This window comes from Triticum urartu, chromosome 7 (assembly GCF_003073215.2).
Source record: "Triticum urartu cultivar G1812 chromosome 7, Tu2.1, whole genome shotgun sequence".
NCBI lineage: Eukaryota > Viridiplantae > Streptophyta > Magnoliopsida > Poales > Poaceae > Triticum > Triticum urartu.
The window spans coordinates 629,575,696-629,599,622 of NC_053028.1; the positions used below are offsets into that span (position 1 = coordinate 629,575,696).

General features: G+C 42.3%; 1 protein-coding gene and 1 pseudogene across 1 annotated transcript in view; one reads left to right on the forward strand and one right to left on the reverse strand.

Annotated features, from left to right (window-relative positions):
- LOC125519237 (gibberellin 2-beta-dioxygenase 2-like) overlaps nucleotides 1-9,309 on the forward strand; it is a 36,475-nt gene extending 27,166 nt beyond the window's left edge. Inside the window, exons 3-5 of the mRNA XM_048684104.1 lie at nucleotides 1,722-2,085; nucleotides 2,211-2,458; nucleotides 9,001-9,309. Coding sequence (XP_048540061.1) covers nucleotides 1,722-2,085; nucleotides 2,211-2,458; nucleotides 9,001-9,037 — 649 coding nt within the window. The 3' untranslated portion in view covers nucleotides 9,038-9,309. The remainder of the gene's footprint in view (nucleotides 1-1,721; nucleotides 2,086-2,210; nucleotides 2,459-9,000) is intronic.
- Nucleotides 9,310-13,173: 3,864 nt separating this feature from the next.
- Nucleotides 13,174-15,903, reverse strand: LOC125524727 (annotated as a pseudogene).
- Between the last annotated feature and the right edge of the window lie 8,024 nt (nucleotides 15,904-23,927).

A 23,927-nucleotide genomic window follows, 5' to 3' on the forward strand; every position in this document is an offset into this window, starting at 1 on the left:
TCACCATATCTTAATCTCTGCATGGCTAAGCGAAATACCACCTCCATTTTCAGAAATGACTTACTGTGTAGTCAAACTTACGACAGAAACTTTCAGAACTTTAATCATTTAGATTTGTAAGACGAGAATAATAGCATTAGACATGTCGTGATTTTTTTTCACATTGTGCAATAGCATATGAATACAAAAAAAGAGTCAAAGCACATGACGCCGTATAAAATCTAAAACATCAGCTACGTACGAATAGATAATTTAGTTTGCTAAATGGTGTACATTTAAGTTAATTGTACGATAATGCCAATAAGAATTCTCATGGTGGGTGGTATCATAGATTAGTATCATGTGGATGATAAAAATGTATGATGCTACATAGTATCATATGTTGGGTGTTTTGTATGACCTACAATAGCACCTTATTTCATGACATGATACCAACATCCTCTCTTTTTCCTCAATTAACAGTATGGCGTGTGAGCACTATGCCTAGTTGACATTAGATGAGGCTACATCATAAACAGTCGTCATACCCATACCCACTGTGTGAGGTCTAAGTCATGTATATATAATATAAATAGTACTTAATGCGTGATTTTCATCATGTTTAATTCATGAATCACAGGAGTTCAATATTTTATGATTCAATAGCTATTAACCTACATGGCGCCAAGTTGATTGGGGGAAGGGCGCCATTTTTCCGTGTTTGATACGTTCCGAAACATTTTATCAAAGTACTATATAGTTATTTGTTGTTTTACTACTTAGTGTTCTAATTACTGCAAACTATCTATGCATGGAAAAATTCAAAGGACACAATTGTTTCTCCTCCAATAGTGCTTTGTCCAGTTGCCTTGCTCGCTCACACTCGTTGGCTGGTTTGGTCGCCTTGACTCGCTCACTTGGTCCCCCTCACCAGCGAAAAAACCAACCTCTACTAGTCCATGGAAAAGCCAACTTCTGATATTTTATAGACAAAGAATAATGTGCACATTCTAAAAACTGTTCACATATTTTAAAAAGTTCATGGATTTGAAAAACTATTCACGCATTTAAAATTTTGAAAAAATTTGAAAAAATGTTCACAATTTTAAAATAGTTCATCTATTTCATGAATTGAAAAAAACGTCCAGTAGTCTTAAAAATGTAGCTGAATTAAAATTCCAAATTTTGAATGAAGTATGAACTTTTAAAAAATCATTTTTTAAATGTTCATGTATTTACAAAAAAGATATAAGAAACAAAAGGAAACATTAAAAAAACCAAGTGAAAACTAGGCATAGAATACAAAAAGATAAGGTAGAGAAAAACCAGGGAAACCTTATAGAAGATTCTCAAAACCGAAACACCCCAATACATTCATATGGACTGGCCTGTTCGTTCCAAGGGACTGGCGCCAAATAGGGCCTTCGTGGCCGTCCCCACAGTAATTCGTTTGGGCTTTGGCCCAAATGAATGGGGGAGGCTTATGGGTCTAATTGAGAAGCCCAAATAAATTAAGTTGGGGGGAGAGGGCTTACGGGAGAAGTTTAGGAAAAGAGAATCCTCCCTCGAAGAAAAATGTCAAAAGAAGAATCCGTACATGCGACGCTGTAATGCCAAATATCTACTTGAACCCTTGCAGCTCCATCGTCTCAATGCATGGAGACATGCAAAACAGTGAAGCATGTACCTTAGTTCGTCTCCTGTGACAGAAAAACAATCTCAAATAACTTATTTTTCCCCAGTGAGGCGGTAAACGAGTACGTGCAGGCGGTGAGGCACCTCGCCTGCCAGATCCTTGACCTGCTGGGCGAAGGCCTGGGCCTCCGGGACCCTGCGTCCTTGAGCAGGCTCGTCACGACCACGGACAGCGACTCCCTCGTCCGAATCAACAACTACCCACCTTCAGCCACCGGCGATGGCGGCGTGAAAGCCGCGAGCGCCGTCGGGTTCGGGGAGCACTCCGACCCACAGATCCTCAGCGTCCTCCGTGCCAATGATGTCGATGGCCTACAGGTGCTCCTGCCGGACGGCCGCGGCGAGGACGCCTGGGTGCAAGTTCCGGCTGACCCTGCCGCCTTCTTCATCAACGTCGGTGACCTTCTTCAGGTGACCAGCAGTGCTAGTAGTATCTGAACCAACACTTTTTTCCCGTTATGCTCTGGCAGTTAAAGCCAGATATTATAAGGTTATATGTTGAGCTGAGCGTGAATTGTTCTCCCTCTGTTTTGCAGGCTTTGACAAATGGGAAGCTGGTGAGCATCCGGCATAGGGTGATGGCCAGTACCAGCAAGCCAAGGCTGTCAGCTATCTACTTCGCGGCGCCGGCGTTGCACGAGTGTGTCTCGGCGCTCCCAGAGACGGTGACCGCCGACGCGCCGCGCCGGTACCGGCCGTTCACCTGGGCGGAATACAAAAAGACGATGTACACGCTTCGTCTGAGCCACAACCGCCTCGACCTCTTCAAAGTCGTCGGTGAAGGATGTGGTTGATGTGAAACAAGGAAAACAAATGAATCTCTATCTCTTTCATTGATGATCTCTGTACATTATATATCACTCAAGGGTTGCGAACGAATGGACATATCCATTCGGGAGGGAGCGAGGAGAGACGCGACAGTTAGAAAAGGCTAACCGCCTGTCGGTTTACAAGGTGGAGATTATCCATAATTAAATATATTTAATTAATTCTTAACACTCCCCCTAATCTCCGCCTTGATTATGTAGAGTCATCATCTTGAAAAGTGCTCCTCCAAAAACCTTGTGGAAAAAATATGAGGAGATATACGTAATATGCCATGAAAAACTCCTTCCCAAAAACCCAGTGGGAAAATAAGGAGAAAATGGCATATCACCATGCTTGTATTACTATTGCCTCATTAAAAACCTTCTATGAGAAACCATGTAGGGGAAAAACTCATAAAGGAAAAGAGTGCAATATCAAGGATCCCAGGATCTCGAACAGGTTATCGTTCAGGAGTGCACTCCCCCTGAACCTTGCAAATATCAAAGTCATCTCATACTAATTCCACTAACTTATTTGTGGAATGAAGAACTTGATAGACTTTGTGAATAAATCACAAAAATTATCACATGACTTAATTTGCAAGATATTTATCTTCCACCTTTCTTCAACTCATGGGGAATAAAATACTTTTAGAGCCATTCATAAGCCAATGTTGCTCTTTATAACCTGTCTGCATCTGCGTAATACAAACAACATTATCTTCATAGATAATGATGGGTGGTTTCTATCAACCAATCCCACTTGAACTTTCAACAAAGTTCATCATTCTGTGAAGTCACATACATTCATGTGATGCTTCATACAAATCAACGATTTCAAAATGACTAGTGGATGTAGCCACTAAAATATGTCTTCTCGACTTCCCACAGAAAGTCACACCTTCATTCGAGGAGACAAAAACCAGTCCATGATCTAGGATTATGGGGATCAAACATATACCCAGCATCACAATATCCAACCATGGTCATATCTTGATTTTTATCATAAAATAAACCAAGATGTTGGTGTCCAGAAGATATGCAAAAATATTCTTCACACCAACCCAATGCCTTTTAATCAGTGATGCATCATATCTAGCCAATAAAGTCACTGCTAATGACATACCAGGCCTGGTGCAGTTTGCTAGATACACCGGTGCTCTCATTGCACCGTGATATGGAAACTCACGTCCAAATATCTCTTCATCACTGTCGTTAAGACTTAATGGGTCCTTATCTCTAGTAATCCAAAGATCTCAAAACCATAGTTTTTTATGGATATGACTTATCCATGTTGAACTTTCAACAATCTTTTGGATAAATGTGGACTGATGAACAAATATTCCCGAAGGAATACGCTCAAGTTCCAAACTCAAGCAAAGTTTGGTCTCAACCAAATCTTGCAGCTTACACTCCGTCTTAAGATGATATGATTGCATCATGTATCTCTTGTGTAGCTCTAATGATACTCAGATCATAAACATACACAGAAATTGTACAAAAACCCTCTTTGCATTTCTTGATGAATATACATGAACAATCATCAATGTTTGAGTAACCTTCTAATAAAGGAACTCACTCAGTCGGTTCTACCACATCATTGCCGACTACTTCAAGTCATAATGACTTTTGAAGCTTTACACAACACATGTTGTGATTAAATTCAGAATTTCCATTCCTTCGGAATTATCATAGAGATATCTGAATCAAGTGGCTTATACAATTATTCAGTCACAACATCCATCAGTTGGATATACAAATTCATTATTCACTGCCAGTGATATGAAATATCGGAACATTAATCCACTCATAACAGGAGAACATGTTTCATCTTAAACGATGAAGGGTCTCTGCGTGAACCCATGTGCTACAAGCCTCGCTTCATGTCTCACCACCTCATTGTTCTCATTCCTCTCATGAACAAAAACTCACTATGATCCCCCAGGGAACACATTCAGAGGAGTGGGTACTACTGATCAGGTCAATACCCCTCTTCTTGAGAGCGAGCGCATCCTTAATTGTTGCCTTCCTTTGGATAACCTAGAGCATTTTAGACACTCAGCCATGCATGGACTTAGGTTCTAGATCCAATCCAAGGTCTTTTGCAATTCATGAGGATAAATAAATGTCGACATAATGTAGTCTTTATTATATGATTCTCCTGAATCCATATCTATAGTGGAGATTTCATCATTACCTTTTGACTCTTTCTGATTTCCCACAACAGTTGAGTCAAGGTCTTCCGATGTCCCAGCACAAAATTTTGTGTGCACACTCATGCTGGGTCCTGGATGTGTCCAGCATCCTTCAGGTGTCCTTCAACCCTGGGTTGAATATCAACATGATGTTGACATGCATTTACTGTTTGAGGATTCCTCATTCCCCTTGGACGCTTCCATGAAGTCTTGTCCTCTTGTGTCCAGATTCCTCTCCCTCATCGGTGGCCGAGTGGACCTATGGGTCACATCCACTCTCTCTGACACATTAATTATGGGAACATTTTACTTTGTGACACCTATATACTTAGTAAATGCAACTGGCAGATTATTCGCGATACTTTGCAAATTGATAATCTTCTGAATCTCCAGTTCAGACTCATTCGTATGTGGACCTAAGGACTAGATGTCTATTCACATCTCATTCTATTTCCCGGCATTCAATGTGGTTATTATCTTCCCCTAATGTTGGAAAAAATGTCCTCATCAAAATACAACCAGTGTACCGGGCCATAAACAAGTCCCCTTCTAAGGACTTCAGGTACTTTATGATTGACGGAGAATTGTACCTCACATAGATCCCCATTTCTCTATGACGGCCCATATATGTACACTGTGGTGGTGAAATCGGTTGTGTACCCAACACAACCGAATTATCGCAGACGGGAAATACTTACCGATTTCCACGTACTAACTGCAACGGGGAGACCGTATAATATGCAGTTGGTCAAATTTGTATCAAATAGTATGAGAAACTACATGTCCCCAACATGATATTGGGAGATTATGATTCTGTAGGAGCAATCTTGCTATCAACTTATCCTCTTGACAAGTGATTCTGCAAAACCAATCTGGGTATGTTCACAAAGTACCAATATGCTCCACAGTTATTCCTCAATCTAGGCAGTAATCATCAAATGCTCATGAACTAAATTCACAGCATTATCCATTCTGATGGATTTTATCCCGTGCTCAGGATGATTTGCTCTCAAATTAATGATTTGAATAATAAGCTTTGTAAAAGCATGATTCCTTATAGAACTAATACACACATTGGACCATCTCGCCGATGCATCCAAAAGCAGTATGAAATATCTCAGTATTCCATATAATGGTTGAATTGGATCACATGCATCTCATGTACAAGGAAATCTACTGGCTCATCCTTTATCTTTAGATATGATGGCCTTGTGATCAATTTTCCAGTCTACACATATCGTGCATACATAATCCAATGAATTTTGAAAAATCACACCATTAGATTGTGTGCAGTAGAACCATCAATAATTTTCTTTATCATCCCAATACAAGGGATACCCAGGCAACCATGGCATATCTTGAACTTATCAAGATTCTAGAAAATTATCTTGTACGCCAAGTGTGTATCCAATTTAATGTGTGTATAGTATATTAATCCAAAAGATAGAGAAATACAATTACTCTAGGATTTCATTTAAATCCCTTTTGCCGAGTCATGAGTAGGCTTCCAACCTTACTCACTTTATGAGTTTCAACATAGAAACCATTGTAGATATCCTTAAGACTCAACAAGGTACAAGTAAAATCTAGATACATCAATGCATCCAAGATTATTATGTAGTACCTCCCAGGGAGTGCAATTGTGGCTTGACCAAAACCAACAATTTCCCCGTATCACGACCATCACTTGTCATGATGGCTCCATGCATTACTCTTCAAGAGTATGAGAATACTTCAACTCCCTTAATATTGTGTTAGTAGACCCAGTTTCTACTTAACACATTCTTCTCAATTGGATTATTTCCATAGGTTTCAGAAATAAACCAATTTTAACATATGATTGAACTCATATGGAAATTATACATACATCATAAACCATATATGTCAGAGGACATACCACAAGCATCATGTGTGATGACATAGCTATCATGTTATGTTGATGTACATAAATCATTTTACAACATGTAATATGTCTACAGACATCATTAGAATGCATGACAAAAGAGACTAAATCTGGTCTCTGTATATGTCACTAAAATTGATCTCCACTAACATGTCATCGACACTCAATAGTGGACCTTCCTTTTGCTAAGCATGCTCCTGGTTGTCCATGTTCTGAGGAACATCTGGAAACTTTCAACCATTGGGAAAACATTGTTATGTCAAGTGAGGTAAGGTTCACGCTTGTTCCCATGAGCCTCTTTCCCTTGGCAATTGATTGCATGCGGATCCACCAAATGATTGGAAATATCACTTTTCCTTGCAATCAGTTATACAACCACACGTATAGCAACCACCAGAGTTGCTAGCACTGTCATTGTTCTTGAAATGACTTTTGGCCCTTTGAGCTCTACTCTTATTCTACTTCTCATCCACCTCCACTTTCCTTCACAATTGATTGAAATTGTTCAATCTAATCCTCATACAAGGATTGAAAGTGGAGAGCATCTCCGATGAGATTAACATCCAGAACTGCAATATTCTAGAATCTCAACTACAAGTTGATCTGATGCACATAAGAGTTGTATGCTACCATAGACTCCCAAGTCATGGAGACGGACGTGCATCCATTTCTTGTGCACTTCAAGCATCATCATCACCCTATATTGATCATATTGCTCCTCAAAAGAGCTCTAGAGTATCAAATACTCTATTTTTATAAATCATGGTGTAGTGAAGTGCAATGTGACATACTTTGCTATAGTGACTATAGCTGGAGCCCCTGAGCGGGTGTGGTTATGTGGGAACTGAGATCCCGGGATGCCAAGTTAATCTTGACATTCATCACCTAAGTCAGAAATTCGATGCTATCAATGGCAATCTCATTAACATTTTTCTTGGATATGCCCAACATATTCAGCATGAATAATCATGCCCATTAATTTACTTCCATGTAAATTAATCATGTTGTAAAAATGCATGTGAATCGATCAACACATAGCAATTTATAAATTGCTGGAACATATATGTTGATACACAATGTGCGTGTGGATAGTAATATACAATAAATTACTATAAAACACACACACATACACACTACACATAGACAAAACTGCATAGCTAAAAGCTAAACAGAAAACGAGAAACTTAAAAAAAACCTAGGCCGAATCTGCACAACCCAAAGCATTGGGCACAGCCCAAATTTCTGTATTGTTTCTCCTTTTTTTTTTTAGGGTGGGGGATAGAGATGGGCCTTCGGCCGTTCAACCATATGGCCTGCCCACAGGCCCGCAACGCCCCCAGATCGGATAAGGGATAAGGGAGAGGCAACAGGACGGCTTTCGTCCCCGTCGACTAACCGCCCCCAATCCCGATCCAAACGGTGGCCGTTCTTGTGTTTCCACTGCAGACCATGCTGCGGGAAGCCGCGCTTCCTCGGGAACAAGCTCGTCTCCCGGAGCGCCATAGGCGTCCACGCCATGAGGAGCCGCGCGGAGCGCCCGCCGTTCCGCAGTCAGCAGCTATGCCTCGCCGCCGGGCAAGCAGCCGGTAGCCGCCAAAAACATCGCATGTTTCACCGCCGTGCAGCCGGTTGCCGACGCCACGACGCCGCGGTCAATTCCAAGACCCGGGCCCAGACCGCGCGCCAAGCGGCTGGATGCCTCCGAGCCGGAGTGCTTCGGTGTAGCGCATGTCTGACGTCGTAGGCTGGTCGTGCGTGGAGCCGCGCCGTAGAGCGCCGCGGTGGACGGTGAGTACAACGACGAGCGACGACGTGTTCTTTTCCTCTGTTCTGCTTTCATGTTAGCATAGTGTTGTACGTGGCGGCCAGAGTTGGAGATCTTTGACTCTGCTCTTCTCAAGGCCAATCGCTCCACTACGGCGATGTACGTGGCGGCCAGAGTTGGAGATCACCAGAGTTGCTACATCCGTTCTTTCCAATGATGGTACCGTCCGTCGATTTCGTCCCCTGTTTTATCTCCCGGTAGGGGCTCGCGATTCGCGCAGTGACGTTGCCCACGCCGTTGGACGATGATGCTTCGCTGCGCCTGCCGTCTCGCCGCTGTTGCCGATGATGAACTCCGTCGTGTCCCCTTCATGCGATGAGAGATGCCGTGCAGGGGAGTCGCTGCCACTGCCGTTCTCTCTCAGCGGAGAGCAATCGTGCTGATAACGTGATGTGAAACAAGGAAGACAAACAAATCTCTATCTCTTTCATTGATGATCTCTGTACATTATATATCACTCAAGGGATGCGAACGAATGGACATATCCATTCGGCAGGGAGCGAGGAGAGACGCGACAGTTAGAAAAAGCTAACCGCCTGTCGGTTTACAAGGTGGAGATTATCCATAATTAAATATATTTAATTAATTAATTCTTAACAGTGGTGATTCTGGTGAAGACAAGTCTCGGATATAGATATCAAATGTGTTGTGCATAAATGTCGAGTTGTATACAAAATTTTGGTTCTTTGGCAACTATGAACTGCAGATTTCTTGGTGTTATTATCCTCAATCAATGTGTGATTATTATTTATGTAACAGAAGTCAGCGTCGTGCAGATGTAATTGTGTAGTAGTTCAGATGTAATTGTGTAGTAGTGATATGAGAATATTCTGTACTTCTTCTTTTATCTTCCTTCTATGTTATACTCCCTCCGTTCCTAAATATTTGTCTTTCTAGACATTTTAAATGACTACTACATACGGATGTATGTAGACATATTTTAGAGTGTAGATTCACTCATTTTGCTCCGTATGTAGTCACTTGTTGAAATGCCTAGAAAGACAAGTATTTAGGAACGGAGAGAGTACTAATAGCATGTAGATGATTTAACTTGCCTCTTTATTAGTGAGCAAGAATCTGTTGAACACTTGCTTTTCGGTTACATTGTTGCGAAACATCTGTAGATAATTGTTGCTGAAGTTTTTCAGTTTGCTTTCTGTGATAATGTAGTTTAGCTGAATTACCTACCTTGTGAGATATATAAATAATAAAAATATGTAGGTTGTATGACTTGTATTGCTTCCATCTGGAGCTTATGGGCAATGCAGAATGATTTATGTTTCACCAAGGGAGCACCGTGGAAAGATATCTGGATTCTTCTGGGAAAGGCAAGCATGTTGATTCATCAATGGAAGATTCTATGCTCGGATACCGAGTCAAACTTACTAAAGGAATGCTTGCTACTACTAGATCGACAAAGAGGAGAACTCCCGAGGATCGCTTGGAAATGAAGAATAAGGTGGGCGCAAGGATTGATCAACGGAGCTGATATCTGAGGGCGCATTCCAGTTGATATTGATGATTCTGTGATAGATACATCCTGTTGTTGAACTTTCTTTTTCTCGCTATGTTGGTTTTCCTTCTATACTTTTCTGGCTCGGCTACTTTGGTTTAGCCCGAGCGCAATCAAGCCTGTATTTTGTTTGCCTCATTTTTAATAAAAATGGGGCGAGGGAAAACCCCTTTCAATTAAAAGAATAGCTCGTAGGTAATGATGTCCATGGGTTTACTCATTTGTCTATGAGGGTAGTATCAGTGTTTAGGTAAATAACAAGATTGGCCATTATTGGGTCGATGAAGGAGAGTGGCGATTAGATCCGGGCCCTAGGCAGCCACCTTGTAGATCCTTGTAGATTGCCGCCATTCCATCTACCACACAGATCCGCCGTTCACGTCCTCCGGTCCACCACCCTAACATCCTCCACCGTGGTGGTCATCGATGGGATCCGGGCCCTAGGCAGTGACGCAACGTCCGATGCAGCACACGCCAACTTTGAGGCATATCCGCCAGAACCAGCATACCCCATCGGAGAGGAGGCGTTCCCGTCGACTACGAGGCGTCTACGGCGACTTCGTAACATCTCAAGATGATATGTCGGCTCAATCTCTCGGAGGTGCTCGTATGGGTAGGTCTGCGTATGTGCGTTCATAGGGGCGAGTGTATGCGCGTATATGTGAGCACTTGTGTTTGTACTGTGTTCAAAAAACATACCCCATCGGAGCCAATCCGCGCCTCCGCACGCTGGATCCGGCATCTGACGGGATGTCAACATTGATGATCTTGCAAGCCTGGAGGATTGTGCGGCCTGATGAATCTCGAGTGCGTCCTCCGGTTTGGGCACCACGCGTGCCCCACCCACTAGCTCCCTTGGCAGGGGCAACTCCGGACAAGGGCACGACACGGCCGTGTCGGAGGAGGCAACCCAGGAGATGAGCGAACCTCCTTGGTCATGGCGAGGATGCCATAATCGTAGTCCAACCCTTCATGCCGGGCTTGACCTATCTCAGTCCCTGTACGGTCAATGAACTCAGCGAGCCTGATCTCGTGGTTGCGCTTTCCCATGTGGAAAGTGGTGAGGATGTTGAAGTCTTCCTTGGATAAGCGGCGGTGGGCGTTCTCGTGCAGCTTCATGGACTCCTTGTAGCGACTACCAGGAGTGGCCGCCGACACAGCGGTGTGGGGTCATGCCCCCGCCTATGCCATGATCCATGTCATCGGGTCTCTCCCCAAACTCCCTCATGCGCTGCAGCCGCCAAACCGACAGAAGGAGGTGACCAACGCGGGGCCCAAGGACTTCACTATGCCGATCCTAGTAGCTTTTGTTTTGAATTAATTTAGATTCTTACCACATATGTCACGTGGTTGCCGATACTGGCAGCTTGGCGAAAGGGAAGGCGAGATAGTTGATCTGAGATTTCTGGATTAAGAGGTTTTTTCAGCCGCCCAACCCATCTTTTGCAGAAGGGGGCTGTCATGGCACCATGGGGTAAAAAATAAATTACTAAGAAATAATATTTTACTATAAAAAACCTAGAAATATGCAAGAAAATGTCACTAACAAAACCAGATCATGTTGTCGTGGTTATAAAAAAAAATCGTGTCTTTAAATTTTCTCTTATAATTAAAAGATATTTGCATTTTAAAAATTGCATGGGGATTCTTTTCAGAAAAATTCCAATTTTCAAAAACTTGTTTAGAATGTCAAAATGCGAACATTTTTTGAAAAGCAGGGACAATATTTAAAAAACATTTTTTGAAAAACACGAACAAAATTTGGAATTTTAAGAAAATCAAAAAATTCAAAAAAATTGGTACATTTTTTTAATTTCCCCAAACATGTTTTGAACTTTTGAACAATTGTTTTTAAAAATGGGAACATTTCTGAAATTTCGAACAAAATTTTGAAAGCGCGGACATTATTTGAAACTCAAACATTTTTTAATGTTGTGAGAAAATTTTGAAAAATGGAACACTTTTCTATGTGTGAACAAATACTTAAAACAGGGACATTTTTTAAATTGCAAACAAAATTGTGAAACCACAAACATATTTTGGAAGTCCTAAACATTTTTGGAAACAAGATTTTTTTTAAATTTGTGAACAAAGTTTTAAAAGAGAATATGTTTTGAATTTGTGAACAAATTTTGAAACGAGAACATTGTCTGAAATTCCAAACAATATTTGATTTTTTAACAAGTTAGATAATAAAAAATGAGAAAACAAAAAAGAAAAGAAAAAGAAAAAAAAGTAAAAGTTTAAAGAAAAAAGGAAAATGCAAAAATAAAAACAAAAAGGAAAAAAGAATAAGTAAAAAAGAAAAAACCAGTGAAAAACCGGTTTGGGAACTATTGGAAAGTTCCTAAAACCGGGTTCTGTAGCGCATCATTTCCTGGGTTGGCCCATCGTATTTGATCCCTCGCCTATGTGCGTATCAACTACAGTCTGCCGCATTGTCTCAAAAAAAAAAAAAACTACAGTCTGCCGCATGATGCGGCAGATAGGATGTTTTTAGATAAACGGCAGATAGGATTTCTCCTCAAACCCTCAGGATCAGGACTCAGGAAAAAAAAGAGGGCGCTCGTCTACACGCGAGCTTGGATGGAGGCAGGGCAACAACCAGTGAGCAGAGACCAGAGAGGGCGACGGCCAGGGCGAGGCAGCGATCGACAAGGCCGCTGGTTAAATATGCCGATGACGTCGAAGAACAAGAGCAAGTATATTTTGCCAACGACTGAAATAAGGTCCATTAATTCCCTATTCAGTCTATTCTAATTAATTAGTTTTTTTGCGGGAGAATTAATTAGTTTTGTTTTCTAATTTTATTATATATATAGGGTTTTCTCCTTCATAAACTCACCGACCTGCAGTGGGTCCTTTTACACTGACAATTCAACTTTTTTCTTTTAGAGCGAATTGACACTTGAGTTGACAGTTCAACTGTTGAGGCAAGATCAGGGGCGCACGGAATCTGTTGGATTGGCAGTCAGCAAGCCGGCAAGGGAAGGGCTAACGTGCGGTTGGAGGCCTTTGAACACAAATGATAATGAGGACATGAGCTGACGTCTCACGGCGGTGAGTCGATGATCCTGTTTCGGCTTCAGAAACCAAGTACCTGTCGTGCACGGTTACCCCAGTTCAATATAAGGAGGATGCAGAAGCTGTATGGTCCAGAGAGTTATCACTGTCATCTTTTATGCTTCTGCAGCTTGATGAGAGGAGTTCCATTGGATGAAAGTTACAGAGTCGCAGTAGTACTAGTAAACGAGCAGTTCAACTAAAACTACATTTGCATTCATTCAGGTATTTCAAAAAAAAATTTACACAACATGTAAGCCTGGTTGCTATGTTTATTCAGCCGAAAGCTAAAAAACTTTAAACTCTACGCAAACGCAACACGTAAGTAAATTCACTGCTCGATGAGAAGGGCGATCATATCTTCCTCAGCCTAATTTGAGCACCGTGCTGTGGCTGGAGGGTCATCACGGTGTACGGCGCGTGGGTGTAGGACGGCGAGAGCTCAAACGAGAAGCGCTGGAGGATGGTGCTCAGTGCCATCTTAGCTTCCAGCAACGCAAAGTTCTGGCCGATGCAGATCCGAGGACCCCCTCCAAACGGAAAGAACGCCGACGGATGCTTTGCCGCGCTCGAGATGCCATCAGCAAACCTCTGTGGATTGAACTCACTTGCATCCTCTCCCCAAATATCGGGATCATGGTGGATAAAGAGAAGGGGCAAGATAAGGGTCACTCCTGTAGGATATTTGATGCCGCCAAGCTCCGTTGCCTTGTAAGTTCTTCTGTAAGATAGGTTACCGGCGGGTACAGCCTAAGAACCTCATACAGAATCATTGTTACCTGCAAAACAATGGACAAGATCAAGAACATTACTCCGACCACTGTATTCTTAAAACATCACATCATCCTGTTTTGCTCCAAAAGAATACTTTTAATTCATGAGTATTTGTTTTCACTCACATGTGTATATGCAGACATGCAATATAATTTTTAATGGAATGGAAATCTGATAGGAGTAGGTTTTATTGTTGGCTACTCTTTTGTCAATTTGATGATTGGGGGATTATTTAATTTCATTTTATCCTGCAGTATGTGCACAAGGCATCAATTTCGTACTTACAATCTTCAGGCGACTCAGGTGCTCATAATCTGGTGTGGTTCTTCCGAAGTGATGCAACACTTCCTCTCTTGCCAGCTCTTGCCACTCCGGGTGCATGCTTAGCACAATTAGTGTCCATGTGAGCAAGACCGATGTTGTCTCCATACCTGCAAAGTAAAACAGCTTGCATTCCTCAATTATATCATCAATACTCATCCCTTGGCCTGCCTTCCCATTTGATTGTTGCATATTTGACTCCAACAGCAATCCTAGCAAGTCATTGCTGCTGGCTTCACCATTTTTAATAGCTCTTTCTTTTTTTCCAATAATTCCTCGCATAATCATGCGGATGTCATGATCGATTGCTCTCATCCTTCTATTATTTTTTGTTGGTAAGAACCTGCAAATGTTGTGACATGTCATCATAGGAAAGAAAATCTTGATTGCTAGTATTGTTTAAGTTTAACATAGAAAAGAAAAAAGTTTCTTTGATCAGTCTACTATTTTATTCAATGAGTTCTTTCATTTCAAAAAAAAGGAAGCCAACTATTTTATCAAATACCATTGATAGAAATTATATGGGCTTGCGTTACAAAGGTTTACAAGTACTCTTGTATGCAAGTCGAAAGAATTTCTTTTTTTTGTGTGTGCAAGGGAAGAACTTACCAATAGCCTGGGATAAACATTGTCTGAAAAGCCTGCATTAGTCGTTTAGCTAACTCCCCTTGCAGCTCGAATATTTTCCTCCCTTCCTGATAATTGCTACCAAATGATGTTCTCGCGATGACATCTCCAGTAAGATTCTGAAACTCAGAACATGTGTCAATCTCTGATAACCCTTCACCGGACATGGAATTCTCCCACCTTGCAACCATTTCTTCGCAACAGGTAGAAAAAACTGGCAGAATCCTCTGCAAACGAAACATTACTAGCTATCAGCCTATGCAATTCCCATCTTGCGATTTAAAATGAGAAAAATAATGAATTTTTTCGTTGAACCGGCACCTTTATCTTCTCATGATGAAAGGCAGGATTGAGGATTCTTCGGTGCTTTGTCCAGTTCTCGCCTTCATGATTTGCAACTCCGTCGGCTAGCAGCTTCCCCATACGGCTGCTCCTTTGTTTCCTATAGTGTCCAAGCTTGTTAGACAGAATTTCTCTCACTAGATCCGGGTCAGAAATCATCACCCTTGGCGTTGGGCCAAACCAAGTGAATGGCATATTCCCTGCATTTTGTAAATCGATATTTTGTTACACGTACGACAATCAAAGTGCATGCATGTTATAGTTTGCTAACTGCTCCTGTCTAGCAAGATGCATGCCCACAAATATCCCACACGTAACCGTTGCCTTCTTTACCGAACATGCTATGTATCAGAAGCTCAGAGCACATCCCTAATTAACGCGGGAGAATAGAAAAAGTTCAAAAGAACTTGTGAATTTGGCGACTGAAAGATTACCGTGCTCCTTAACGGCGTTGCAGAGCATGGGGTGCACGCGAGGGATGATGTCGTGGGAGCCGAGCGGCATGGGCTGTGATCGGGCCTCTCTGTTGAGCCGGGCGTCCTCCGGTGCGTCGCCGCTGAAGAGGCGATACCGGGTGCCCCTGAGGCCCTGGGCCCGCAGAGCCCTGCCCAGCCGCCGCGGCGTCCACCATGCCCACTCCAGAATCCAGGCGGCTAACGACAGTAGCGCCACGGCCGCCGCCGCGCCGGCGATGCTCCACGGAGAGGTGTCCCCCAGCAGCATCTGGAGACCTCGGGTTGGCTTCAGTGCAGAGGAGGAGGTCAGGAGTCGTACGTAGTCCGATCGTATCGCGGATTCGCAGCACGGGTCTGAGTGGAGTTAAATACAGGCCGCCGGTTGGCTTCACACGTCTGCAGTTTTGCTTCGAGGTTTTGGCTCAATTGGTGTGAGTGTGAGCGAGGGTAGCCTCGAGAAATTAGTTACGTGACTTTTCTAGCCATCTTTTTTTAGGGAGACTTTTCTAGCCATCTAGAAAGCCAGAGAAGTATGGGAGACACGACTACATAAACCGATCAAGTGGCCCTGGTGATCACGTAGGGAGGACTTACAGGGCACAAGAATTTCTTTTTTCCCTAGAAAAACAAGATTTTTTTTTGTGTGGTTGCGAAGCACAAGACTGAATAGTTGTGATCAACGTCGATTTTTCTTTCCGATACTCCCTTCATTCTGAATTATAAGATGTTTCAGTAACTTTTCTCTGAATTGCCCCGCAAAAAAAAAACTTTTCTCTGAATTGAATGTATATAGACGTGTTTTATTGCAATTGTTCACTCATTTGTATGTACTTCATATTAAAATGTTCAAAACGTCTTATAATTCAGAACAGACCTAATACTTCTTTCTGCAGAAAACAAACATGCTGCAGGCAAAGCATACTTTTCATCAGTACTTTCTACATCTCATGTGTTCTTGCTCGACAAGTCAATTTTTCTTCCACCACCTAAAGAACACATGACACATTTTTTCATCCAGAAACAATGAATATCCCGCTCGAAAAGAGGGAAAACATTTGCACCATAAAAATAAAGCAAACACCTTTATGTATAAATTTCATCCAACTTCATTGCTGTGACACGCTCACATAGTTATACATGAGAAGATAATTCAAAATTATAGATGTTCTCCAATGTTATATGTCGATTTTATTGAAATTTATTAACTTCCATGAATCAGGTTTTCCCCATTATATATATAAAGCACATGGCCAAATGATACGAGGTGCTGAGGAAGCTCTCAAAAGCTCATCAAAAAACAGAAAACCCAGCACACCGCATTGAAGACACAAAAATCGCACAAAAGTGTACAACAAAACGCCACTGGAGTGCTACCGAGAAGAGGCACGTAGAAATGTCGACAAAACCAATAACCGCCGACACTTAATGACAACGCCTCCAAGAAAGTAACGATTCCACGCGCCACGGGCGTGTCTGCCAAAGCGGACAACGTTTTCACCTTGAGTGTTTAGAGAGGAGGGAAGGGACCAAGGCGGTGCCCCAAGAGAAACATTGAAAGAAATATGCCCTAGAGGCAATAATAAAGTTATTATTTATATTTCCTTATATCATGATAAATGTTTATTATTCATGCTAGAATTGTATTAACCCGGAAACTTAGTACATGTGTGAATACATAGACAAACAGAGTGTCACTAGTATGCCTCTACTTGACTAGCTCGTTAATCAAAAGATGGTTAAGTTTCCTAACCATAGACATGAGTTGTCATTTGATGAATGGGATCACATCATTAGAGAATGATGTGATTGACTTGACCCATCCGTTAGCTTAGCACTATGATCATTTAGTTTGTTGCTATTGCTTTCTTCATGACTTATACATGTTCCTATGACTATGAGATTATGCAACTCCTGAATACCGGAGGAACACTTATTGTGCTATCAAACGTCAGAACGTAACTGGGTGATCATAAAGATGCTCTACAGGTGTCTCCGATGGTGTTTGTTGCGTTGGCATAGATCGAGATAAGGATTTGTCACTCCGATTGTCGAGAGGTATCTCTGGGCCCTCTCGGCAATGCATATCACTATAAGCCTTGCAAGCAATGTGACTAATGAGTTAGTTGCGGGATGTTGCATTACGAAACGAGTAAAGAGACTTGCCGGTAACGAGATTGAACTAGGTATTGAGATACCGACGATCAAATCTCGGGCTAGTAACATACCGATGACAAAGGGAAGAACGTATGTTGTTATGCGGTTGGACCGATAAAGATCTTTGTAGAATATGTGGGAGCCAATATGAGCATCCAGCTTCCTCCATTGGTTATTGACCGAAGATGAGTCTCGGTCATGTCTACATAGTTGTCGAACCCGTAGGGTCCGCACGCTTAACGTTCGATGACGATCAGTATTATGAGTTTATGTGTTTTGATGTACCGAAGGTAGTTCGGAGTCCCGGATGTGATAACGAACATGACGAGGAGTCTCGAAATGGTCGAGACATAAAGATCGATATATTGGAAGGCTATGTTTGGACACCGGAATGATTCCGGATGAGTTCGGGCAATTTCCGGAGTACCGGGAGGTTACCGGAACCCCCCGGGGAGTCAACGGGCCTTATTGGGCCTTAGTGGAAGAGAGGAGGAGGTGGCCAGGTGGAGGGCGCCCCCCAATCCCAATCCGAATTGGGGTGGGGGGCCGGCCCCCCTTTCCTTCTCTCCCTCTCCCTCTTCCTTCTTCTCCTACTCCAACTAGGGAAGGGGGGAAACCTACTCCTACTGGGAGTAGGACCCCCCCTTGGCGCGCCCTATGAGGGCCGACCCTCTCCTCCTCCCCTCCTTTATATACGGGGGAGGGGGGCACCCCATAGAGACACAAGTTGATTCTTAGCCGTGTGCGGTGCCCCCTCCACATATTTCCACCTCGGTCATATCGTTGTAGTGCTTAGGCGAAGCCCTGCGTCGGTAACTTCATCATCACCGTCATCACACCGTCGTGCTGACGAAACTCTCTCTCGGCCTCAGCTGGATCAAGAGTTTGAGGGACATCACCGAGCTGAACGTGTGCAGATCACGAAGGTGCCGTGCGTTGGTACTTGATCGGTTGGATCATGAAGACGTTCGACTACATCAACCGCGTTACTCAACGCTTCCGATTTCGGTCTACGAGGGTACGTGGACACACTCTCCCGCTCGTTGCTATGCATCAAATAGATAGATCTTGCGTGATCGTAGGTAATTTTTTTGAAATACTGCGTTCCCCAACAGTTACATCCGAGCCAGGTCTATACATAGATGTTATATGCACGAGTAGAACACAAAGAGTTATGGGCGATAATAGTCATATTGCTTACTAGCATGTCATACTTTGATTCGGCGGTATTGTTGGATGAAGCAGCTCAGACCGACATTACGCGTACGCTTACGCGAGACTGGTTCTACCGCCGTGCTTCGCACACAGATGGCTAGTGGGTGTCTGTTTCTCCAACTTTAGTTGAATCGAATGTGACTACGCCCGGTCCTTAAGCTTGTTGAAGGTTAAAACAACACACTTGACGAAAAATCGTTGTGGTTTTTGATGCGTAGGTAAGAATGGTTCTTGCTAAACCCGTAGCAGCCACGTAAAATTTACAACAAGTAGAGGACGTCTAACTTATTTTTGCAGGGTATGTTGTGATGTGATATGGACAAGACATGATGATATATAAATTGTTGTATGATATGATCATGTTTTCTAACAGTTATCGGCAACTAGCAGGAGCCTTATGGTTGTCGCTTCATTGTATGAAATGCAATCACCATGTAATTGTTTTACTTTATCACTATGCGGTAGCGATAGTCGTGATAGCAATAGTTGGCGAGACGACAACGATGCTTCGATGGAGATCAAGGTGTCAAGCCGGTGACGATGGTGATCATGATGGTGCTTTGGAGATGGAGATCAAAGGCACAAGATGATGATGGCCATTCACTTATATTGATTGCATGTGATGTTTATCCTTTATGCATCTTATTTTGCTTAGTTCGGTAGTAGCATTATAAGATGATCTCTCACTAAATTTCAAGGTATAAGTGTTCTCCCTGAGTATGCACCGTTGCGAAAGTTCGTCGTGCCGAGACACCACGTGATGATCGGGTGTGATAAGCTCTACGTTCACATACAACGGGTGCAAGCCAGTTTTGCACACACAGAATACTCGGGTTAAACTTGACGAGCCTATCATAAGCAGATATGGCCTCGGAACACTGAGACCGAAAGGTCGAGCGTGAATCATATAGTAGATATGATCAACATAATGATGTTCACCATTGAAAACTACTCCATCTCACATGATGATCGGACATGGTTTAGTTGATTTGGATCACGCGATCACTTAGATGATTAGAGGAATGTCTATCTAAGTGAGAGTTCTTAAGTAATATGATTAATTGAACTTTAATTTATCATGAACTTAGTACCTGATAGTATTTTGCATGTCTATGTTATTGTAGATCAATGGCCCGTGCTACTGTTCCTTTGAATTTTAATGCGGTCCTAGAGAAAGCTAAGTTTAAAGATGATGGTAGCAACTACAGAGACTGGGTCCATAACTTGAGGATTATCCTCATTGCTACATAGAAGAATTACGTCCTAGAAGCACCGCTAGGTGCAAGACCCGCTGCAGGAGCAACGCCGGACGTTGTGAACGCCTGGCAGAACAAAGTTGATGACTACTCGATAGTTCGGTGTGCCATGCTCTACGGCTTAGAACCGAGACTTCAACGATGTTTTGAACGTCATGGATCATATGAGATGTTCCAGGAGTTGAAGTTAATATTTCAAGCAAATGCCCGGATTGAGAGATATGAAGTCTCCAATAAGTTCTACAGCTGTAAAATGGAGGAGAATAGTTCTGTCAGTGAACATATACTTAAAATGTCTGGGTATCATAATCACTTGACTCAGCTAGGAGTTAATCTTCCGGTTGGTCATTGACAGAGTTATTCAATCACTGCCACCAAGCTACAAAAGCTTTGTGATGAACTATAATATTCAAGGGATGGATAAGACAATTCCCAAGCTCTTCACAATGCTAAAGGTTGCGGAGGTAGAAATCAAGAAGGAGCATCAAGTGTTGATGGTCAACAAGACCACTAGTTTCAAGAAAAAAGGTAAAGGGAAGAAGGGGAACTTCAAGAAGAATGGCAAGCAAGTTGCTGCTCAAGTGAAGAAACCCAAGTCTGGACCTAAGCCCGAGACTGAGTGCTTCTACTGCAAAGGGACTGGTCACTGGAAGCGGAACTGCCCCAAGTATTTGGCGGATAAAAAGGATGGCAAAGTGAACAAAGGTATATGTGATATACATGTTATTGATGTGTACCTTACTAATGCTCGCAGTAGTGCCTGGGTATTTGATACTGATTCTGTTGCTAATATTTGCAACTCGAAATAGGGACTATGGATTAAGCGAAGGTTGGCTAAGGATGAGGTGACGATGCACGCGGGAAATGGTTCCAAAGTCGATGTGATCGCCATCGGCACGCTACCTCTACATCTACCTTTGGGATTAGTTTTAGACCTGAATAATTGTTATTTGGTGCCAGCGTTAAGCATGAACATTATATCTGGATCTTGTTTGATGTGAGACGGTTATTCATTTAAATCTGAGAATAATGGTTGTTCTATTTATATGAGTAATATCTTTTATGGTCATGCACCCTTGAAGAGTGGTCTATTTTTATTGAATCTCGATAGTAGTGATACACATATTCATTATATTGAAGCCAAAAGATGCAGAGATGATAATGATAGTGCAACTTATTTGTGGCACTGCTGTTTAGGTCATATTGGTGTAAAGCGCATGAAGAAACTCCATACTGATGGACTTTTGGAATCACTTGATTATGAATCACTTGGTACTTGCGAACCATGCCTCATGGGCAAGATGACTAAAACTCCGTTCTCCGGAACAATGGAGCGAGCAATAGATTTATTGGAAATAATACATACTGATGTATGCGGTCCGATGAATATTGAGGCTCGCGGCGAGTATCATTATTTTCTGACCTTCACAGATGACTTAAGCAGATATGGGTATATCTACTTGATGAAACATAAGTCCGAAACATTTGAAAAGTTCAAAGAATTTCGGGGTGAAGTGGAAAATCATCGTAACAAGAAAATAAAGTTTCTGCGATCTGATCGTGGAGGAGAATATTTGAGTTACGAGTTTGGTCTTCATTTGAAACAATGCGGAATAGTTTCGCAAATCACGCCACCCGGAACACCACAACGTAATGGTGTGTCCGAACATCGTAACCACACTTCATTAGATATGGTGCGATCTATGATGTCTCTTACTGATTTACGGCTATCGTTTTTGGGTTATGCTTTAGAGACGGCTGCATTCACGTTAAATAGGGCACCATCTAAATCCGTTGAGACGACACCTTATGAACTGTGGTTTGGCAAGAAACCCAAGTTGTCGTTTCTTAAAGTTGGGGGCTGCGATGCTTATGTGAAAAAGCTTCAACCTGATAAGCTCGAACCCAAATCGGAGAAATGTGTCTTCATAGGATACCCAAAAGAGACTGTTGGGTACACCTTCTATCACAGATCCGAAGGCAAGATATTCGTTGCTAAGAATGGATCCTTTCTAGAGAAGGAGTTTCTCTCAAAATAAGTGATTGGGAGGAAAGTAGAACTTGATGAGGTAACTGTACTTGCTCACTTATTGGAAAGTAGTTCATCACAGAAATCAGTTCATGTGACTCCTACACCAATTAGTGAGGAAGCTAATGATGATGATCATGTAACTTCAGATCAAGTTACTACCGAACCTCGTAGGTTAAACCAGAGTAAGATCCGCACCAGAGTGGTACGGTAATCCTGTTCTGGAGGTCATGTTACTTGACCATGATGAACCTATGAACTATGAGGAAGCGATGATGAGCCCAGATTCCGCAAAATGGCTTGAGGCCATGAAATCTGAGATGGGATCCATGTATGAGAACAAAGTGTGGACTTTGGTTGACTTGCCCGATGATCGGCAAGCCATAGAGAATAAATGGATCTTCAAGAAGAAGACTGACGCTGATGGTAATGTTACTGTCTACAAAGCTCGACTTGTTGCGAAAGGTTTTCGACAAGTTCAAGGAGTTGACTACGATGAGACCTCTCCCACGTAGCGATGCTTAAGTCCGTCGGAATCATGTTAGCAATTGCCGCATTTTATGATTATGAAATTTGGCAAATGGATGTAAACTGCATTCCTGAATGGATTTCTGGAAGAAGAGTTGTATATGATGCAACCAGAAGGTTTTATCAATCCAAAGGATGCTAACAAAGTGTGCAAGCTCCAGCGATCCATTTATGGACTGGTGCAAGCCTCTCGGAGTTGGAATAAACGTTTTGATAGTGTGATCAAAGCATATGGTTTTATACAGACTTTTGGAGAAGCCTGTATTTACAAGAAAGTGAGTGGGAGCTCTGTAGCATTTCTGATATTATATGTGGATGACATATTGTTGATTGGAAATGATATAGAATTTCTGGATAGCATAAAGGATACTTGAATAAGAGTTTTTCAATGAAAGACCTCGGTTAAGCTGCTTATATATTAGGCATCAAGATCTATAGAGATAGATCAAGACGCTTAATTGGACTTTCACAAAGCACATACCTTGGTAAAGTTTTGAAGAAGTTCAAAATGGATCAAGCAAAGAAAGGGTTCTTGCCTGTGTTACAAGGTGTGAAGTTGAGTCAAACTCAATGCCCGACCACTGCAGAAGATTGAGAGAAAATGAAGGTCATTCCCTATGCTTCAGCCATAGGTTCTATCATGTATGCAATGTTGTGTACCAGACCTGATGTGTGCCTTGCTATTAGTCTAGTAGGGAGGTACCAAAGTAATCTAGGAGTGCATCACTGGACAACGGTCAAGAACATCCTGAAATACATGAAAAGGACTAAGGATATGTTTCTCGTTTATGGAGGTGACAAAGAGCTCATCGTAAATGTTTATGTCGATGCAAGCTTTGACACTGATCCAGATGACTCTAAGTCACAAACCGGATATGTATTTATATTGAACGGTGGAGCTATCAGTTGGTGCAGTTCCAAGCAAAGGGTCGTGGCAGGATCTACGTGTGAAGCGGAGTACATAGCTGCTTTGGAAGCAGCAAAAGAAGGAGTTTGGATGAAGGAGTTCATATCCGATCTAGGTGTCATACCTAGTGCATCGGGTCCAATGAAAATCTTTTGTGACAATACTGGTGCAATTGACTTGGCAAAGGAATCCATATTTCACAAGAGAACCAAGCACATCAAGAGATGCTTCAATTCCATACACGATCAAGTCAAGGAGGGAGACATAGATATTTGCAAGAACATACCGTTCTAAATGTTGCACGCCTGTTGACTAAGCCTCTCTCACGAGCAAACATGAT